The sequence below is a fragment of the Branchiostoma belcheri genome, unplaced genomic scaffold (genome assembly GCF_001625305.1).
Source record: "Branchiostoma belcheri isolate BF01 breed outbred unplaced genomic scaffold, Haploidv18h27 scaffold99, whole genome shotgun sequence".
Taxonomy (NCBI): Eukaryota; Metazoa; Chordata; class Leptocardii; order Amphioxiformes; family Branchiostomatidae; genus Branchiostoma; species Branchiostoma belcheri.
Genome location: NW_017804675.1, coordinates 1,000,317 through 1,006,909, shown reverse-complemented (window position 1 = coordinate 1,006,909; position 6,593 = coordinate 1,000,317). Strand labels below are relative to the sequence as shown.

General features: G+C 45.0%; 1 protein-coding gene across 1 annotated transcript in view; it reads right to left on the bottom strand.

The window, feature by feature from the left end:
- Positions 1 to 374: 374 nt before the first annotated feature.
- The window catches only part of LOC109462083 (carbonic anhydrase-like), a 15,829-nt gene continuing 9,610 nt past the window's right edge, over positions 375 to 6,593 (bottom strand). Inside the window, exons 3-10 of the mRNA XM_019758582.1 lie at positions 4,857 to 4,945; positions 4,578 to 4,604; positions 4,006 to 4,179; positions 3,509 to 3,669; positions 2,321 to 2,428; positions 1,757 to 1,823; positions 1,140 to 1,306; positions 375 to 634 (exon numbers count right to left, since the gene is read on the bottom strand). Of these exons, the coding sequence (XP_019614141.1) occupies positions 389 to 634; positions 1,140 to 1,306; positions 1,757 to 1,823; positions 2,321 to 2,428; positions 3,509 to 3,669; positions 4,006 to 4,179; positions 4,578 to 4,604; positions 4,857 to 4,945 (1,039 nt within the window). The 3' untranslated portion in view covers positions 375 to 388. The remainder of the gene's footprint in view (positions 635 to 1,139; positions 1,307 to 1,756; positions 1,824 to 2,320; positions 2,429 to 3,508; positions 3,670 to 4,005; positions 4,180 to 4,577; positions 4,605 to 4,856; positions 4,946 to 6,593) is intronic.

Genomic DNA, 6,593 nt, shown 5'->3' with positions numbered 1-6,593 from the left:
TGAAGATGGGAAAATTTCCGCGCCGTTTTTTTTAAGAATCTTTTTTAAATCACTTGGCGGCAAATAGAGAAAAAGAAAATGAAGTTGGATAATGCTAGGATCTTGCTTCCCAACATCTGCTCGTAAAAAAATTGTGCGCCGTTTTTTTAGATGCTTTTGGAATCACTTGAAAATGGCCGCATTAAAGAGAATGAGGTTGGATAACGTTAGGATCTTCCTTCCCAATATCTGCTCAAAGATGTAAAAAATTTGTGCGCCGTTTTTTTAGATGCTTTTGGAATCACTTGGAAATGGCCGCAGAAAAGAGAATGAGGTTGGATAACGTTAGCATCTTGCTTTTCAATATCTGCTCGAAGATGGAAATTTTTTTTTTTAGAATCTTTTAGAATCAGTTAAAGATGGCGGCGAACACAGCTGTCAGAACGAGGAACAGCAGTTCCGGCACGAACCGCACGGCGGCGTTGTCGGGGCTCTTCGGAGCCGGCCTGGGGGTGACGTTAAGGGTTGCGTCATCGAACGACCGGTAGACCGTGCGACCGTTAAGGGCCTGCGGAGGGCGGTAGTTGCCCTGCATCTTGGTGGCGACTGTGTTGGGTTGGGCCTCATAGTACACGCTGTTGATGAACTTGGTCAACTGTGGGGGAAAACACCAAAGACCATTTAGAGATGACTCACAGGTAGAGGTCTTCTACCCGTCTGATAGCCTCTACCGGGCTTCAGGCTTCAGAGGCGCAATGATGCGTTATGTAGAGCGCAGCTACTAGAACTGACTAGAAAAGCTTTTCTAAGAGAACAATGCTGTATTCTTCAACAATGCTTCGGAAGCGGTTGGAGTAGAAATTGGCCAAATAGACAGATAACATGCTAAGGACGTTGTTGAGAGTACTGGCTAGAGGCTATCCTTCTACGGTGTTCTCGTACATACTAAAACAGGGAGCGAGAAGGGCGACATCGTCGGTACCCGGCTTAAGCAAGTAAGCACTGAAAAAGTTTTTTAATTTTATCAGAAGTATTGTATTAGGTTGCTTGACAGTTGATTGACAGAAAAGTGTGTTGGAATAAAGTTTACCACCGTACTATGATTACTACCAGCACAGGTGAACTTCCGGCCGTGATGATAATGTGATGTTTCTTCTTACCTGGTTCCTTGAGATGGAGATGGTTTCCTTGAAGACGGTCCAGGTGACCACCTCGTTACAGGTAGGCGTGGTGAGACTGCCGTTGTAGCGGAAGAACTTGGTCCTGTCGGTCGGCAGGAGGCTGTCCAGACTGAACCGGTCTCCCATAGGGTACTTAAACGTCGTGCCTGTAGAGAGATTCATAATTTATTTTATTGCAAATTCATACCCGAGGGCTAATTTCAACTACAGAAGAAACATTTGGTATAAGAGCAGGTAATTAGAACACAGAACTACTGTGAACTTCTAAAAACTACTGGGATTGACTTCATTTTTGAAGACAGAGGAAGACATAAGATCCCACTTTCTGTAATTTGTGGGTAATTCAGATGTGAGTAGAGTAGTTTTCTTGATGTATAGATTGTTAAGTCACTTTATATGGAAGGTTTATTACAAGCTCTTGCCTGTAGGTCAAGTGCAAGTACATGTAACATGGAGATATAAAGGATGGACAACAGGATGGATAAGAATGTAGTATGTGACTATTCTAACTACTAAACACTAAATTCTAACGATCAAAAAGGCCGGATTCTTCCTCCATTGAAAACCACTGCTGAACACTATGGATTATCACTCACCGCTCTGGCTGACGTTAGCGATATACTTCAACATCGGTTCAAAGGCGGGGTTGTCCGTGTTGCACAGCTACAGAAAAAATTAGAAACAATTAACGTTACACAAATTTCTACATGTAATGGTGGTGGGCATTCTGACAAGAAAACTACCAGATTGATTTTTTACTTATCTCCAATCATACGGTGGCAAGACAGTATCCATGGGCCAGAGGAGTGTCCATTAGCCACAGAAGTGGCAGTGCAAACTCCTCTGGCTAACGGATACTGTCTTGCCACCGAAAGGGATCTGCTTGGAGATTAAACTTTTACAACTATTGGAGGAGATATGAATGTGTTTGCGTGAAGATAAACAGACCAGTAGTTGTAAGAATACACCTTGTGAAGGTAAATATAATGCATAGATTGGCTTGGATGAAAGTTAGACATCCAGGTAATACGATGCACCAAAAAGCAGTTACTCATTCGACAAGCAACTGGATATGATTTTGAAAAAAATTTATCCAGTTGCTTGAGTAACTGCGTTTTGGCATAGATTGGCTTTGCTTTCTAGTTGTGATTCTGCCTCACCTCTATGAAGAACCCTAGCACGGCGAGCGAGGCGTGGTTTGTGCGGTTCCCCACAGCGGCATCGCCCAGGTCCGTGTGCTGGTCAGCGTTCCAGTGGACAAGATGCAGCTAAGGGGAACAGGGAGAAAACACTGTTAGACAAAATCATATCCAGTTGCTTGAGTACCTTTTTTATTCGCTTTGAAACACATTTTATGTTCTCAAGTTGTTTTGAAAGAATGCTTTTGGCTTAAAACTTTAAGCCCTAAGGATTCTGGATTGGCATACTTGATATGTTACTGGATTGAAACTTATGAAGTGTGGTTACTAGATACTATAGAGAGACTATCTAGAAGCGTGCCTTAGCCTATTCCTAAGCCATTAAGGCATAGAAATGGATAGGGCATGGTTCTGAATACAGTACGTTTTTACTGTAACGTGCAGATCTATACTCGGCCTTTTGGCGACGAGGCATGTTCTTGAGTGACTGCCCACCGTGCCTTAGCCTATCCCTATCCCAATAAGGCATAGAGCTGGATAGGGCACGGTTCTGGATACAGTACGTTTCCCTCCACTGAAACACACAGCTTTATACTAGCACTCCGCTTTTTGGCAACGCCTCTGGGCCGGAGGCATGTTGTACCCACCACAGCAGAGTAGATCTGTCCCTAACCATTTAAGTATAGAACTGGATAGGACACGGTTCTGGATACATTACTTTTCGGATTAAACATAGTACTTCACTTTTTTGGCGACACCTCAGGGGCGGAGGCATATTTCTGCGTGACTGTGCCCACCTCAGCAGGGTAGATCTGGCCCTAACCCATTAAGGCATAGAACTGGATAGGGCACGATTCTGGAAACAGCTTTATACTAGCGCTCCGCTTTTTGGCGACGCCTCAGGGGCGGAGGCATGTTTCTGAGTGACTGTACCCACCTCAGCGGGGTATATCTGTCCCTAACCCATAGTCATAGACCTGGGTGGATAGGGCCCTGAAACGATACTACATGTAGTACTAGTACTTGGCTTTTTGGCTACGCCTCAGGGGCGGAGGCATGTTCCTGTGTAATTCTGCCCACCTCAGCAGGGTAGATCTGTACCTAACCCATAGAACTGGATGGATAGGGCCCTGAAACGTAAAGCTTTATACTACATGTAGCACTACACTTTTTGGCGACGCCTAAGGGGCGGAGGCATGTTGTACCCACCTCAGCAGGGTAGATCTGCCCGTTGAGGACGTGCTCGGACCCGGCGGCCAGGTTGTCCAGGAAGCTCCAGTGGAAGTGGAACTGCGCCAGCTTGTAGTTGTTCCCGGGCAGGCCGCCGCCGCCGACACGGTGAGCGTTGTTGTCGTCAAAGGCTACTCCAACTGGAGGAGAGAAGAAAACAGATTCAGGCGAATGAACAAACGAACCAGCTAAATGTATGAATGGTGAATAAATGAATTATAAATAAATGAATTAATGAATTCTAGAAATTCCAATAAAAGGATGGGAGGCCGAGGATGGAAGGAATGGAAGGTGGAAGGAAGAATGGAAGGAAAGATGGAATGAAGGATGATGAAGACAAAGTTCCTTCTTTCGATACTTCACTTCAGCTTGGAGGACAAATTTCTGAAAATTCCCCAAGTTCTCTACAACATGGTGCAGGTCCAATAGTTTCCGCTAGAGGGCGTAAGTAGCTAAGCAGTGTTGTATGTTCTTACTTGCGTGTCCGTTGTTAGACATGGTGAAGCTGACGTTCCCAGGCACGGCGTTGTACCCAGTGAAGGTAAAGGCAGGGTAGGTCTGCTTGACGGTGGTGCGGTAGACCAGGTCGATGGGAGACTGGGCCGAACCACTACAGAACTGGGGCGCCAGGGTCTTCCAGTTCTCGGGACCTAAACACAACAAGAACGGCATCTGTTCATTATTTTGATGCTCTAGATGTTATACATGTAAGTTTTCAATACGTATTCCAAGATTTATTCACTAGACATGAAGTTTTCATCAACGTATTTTATGCCGCCACCAACGCAGAGGACAAATACAGGACAATACAATACTCAATTTTCACCCGAGTTAAGTTACGTTAGGAAAGTCGTGTAAAGTGCCTTTCCCAAGGGCACAAGATCGGTGGCATGGCAGGATTCGAACTCGGGACCTCTTGGTTTAACACTCTGCCGTCGTGACTAAGTGACAAATTTCTGACAATGACCGTCAATTCTCGACAGCCTGATGCAGGGCCAATAGCTCTCACCAGGAGGCGCGCGTAGCTTAGCAAACAACTTCTACTCACCGTATTGGCCCGGTGCGTAACCCCACTCTGCAAACAAGAACAATAACACATTTTAGACGAAATATCAGGACATGTTGGAAAACGATAAACAAAGGAAAAACACGATACGAATGTCTCCCTAAACTTACAGGTTTTGTTTCGATTATGTCGCAAGCATTACGACATTAAATATTGTGAATTAAGTATCAGATGTGGCAGTCAGAAACACGTATCTTCAAATGCCCCTAAACTTGCTAAATGGAATATTCCTACATGACGTCAAGGTCAGAGGTGACTTACGGCCGGCTCCGTAGGCCAGGTGGATCAGCAGCGCCCCCAAGGTGCAGTACCGCAGCAGTGACATGATGGCAGTCGTGATGATAACTTCACTGTATACAAATAAACAAACATTGCAACAGTCAGTATCTTTTGTAACAGGACGGTCCCTTGGCTCTGCCCACCTTCGTCAACACATATGCAGCCATTCTCTCATTGGTCAAGCCACTAATAGCCACGCTGTCATTGGTTAAACTGCTAATTGTGATGGACAGGCAGTATCAGTCTATGGAAAAGTCCTGACACTTGTGAATGTTACAAAATTGCAGCATTGCCATAATTCCTCAAAGTACAATTTTGCTACTTCATGTCACATTTACAAAATGTTTTATTGACAAAATCTTGTTTTGCTGTTTGAAACTCGACAAAAGCAGTATGGGTAAAGGGGAGATGTCTGCTATCTCGTGTTAGTAATCGCTGTGTGGACCTGTCACACACAATGATAGATTCAGATGCCCAACCTGTTAAGGGCCTGGCTTGACACGCCCGAGTGCATTTTGGCCTTATATAAATTTGGGCGTACTGAAATATACTTCTGGGCCACATCACCAGGTCTTCAATTCTCGATACGTAAATATCAACGAATACTGGTTTTAAGTTTGTCTTCAAAACATCTCTGCAACAAGGAATCCTGTGTCTGTTGCTGGTTGAACCTGTGTCAATACAGGAAAGCCCAGGCCATATCTACAAGCAGATGCCGAGATTGAAGACAGGGACGTTTTTCTCCGACAGAACGTTACAATCTTCCACATGACATCTGCTTGAGAAGATTACCTCAACTCTATATATAGCCTTCTATTCTTCTCGATGAAAAGATAGCTGAATAGAAATACGCCAGGACGGGGTGACTGACCGGCATTTACCGGTCAGTTGGAATATGATATGTCCAGTTGGAAAGACCAATTAGGAAGCTTCCTTAGACCAGTCTGGACCTCAGACCGGTAACTCTTAAAGTTGCCGGCGAATTATTACATCATTTTCCTGTGCCAACTTTGTAGAGTTCCTTTAGTCACCAGAACTAACAAGAAGAGGCAAGAACTTTCGAAGCACCTGTTAGAAGGTGTTTCACACAACAAGTGGTTAAAGAGATCTCGCTTGTTTGCTCTTTTCTTCCAGACCACAATGGCTTCAGTCGATCATCATTCATTTGTGACATGTCCTACAGGCAAACAGCTGTTCTTTGATATTTATGGCCTTTTGCTTCGGGCTGACTGGCTGATTGTTTGGTTGGCCAGTTCATCGGAATGCGAGCTGGGAGAGTCCTTGCCTCTACCAGGCTTCGGGAGGCGGCTGGAAAGAGTAGAAATTGGCCAAATAGAGAGTGATAACATGCCAATGGAGTTGGTCTGCTGGAGAGACCAGTTTGCAGCTACCATGGCCGATTTCTACTCTTTTCCAGCCTCCTCCCGAAGCCTGATAGAGGCTAGGCGAATCCAACCTTACGGGAAAAAAGTGACTGACAATCCCCGTGTTTTCACAACGTTTGTTACACACAGACTGTTTCCGTTCACAACGTTTACAAAACCAGGGTATGCAGTCTCCGTACCATGGTGGTAAAAATCACACCATGTCAGTACTGTTGAAAACGTAAGCTCTACCAGGCTTCGGGAGGCGGCTGGAAAGAGTAGAAATTGGTCAAATAGCGAGATAGCATGCCAAGGGAGTTGGTCTGGTGGAGAGAACAGTTTGCCGCTCCCGAAA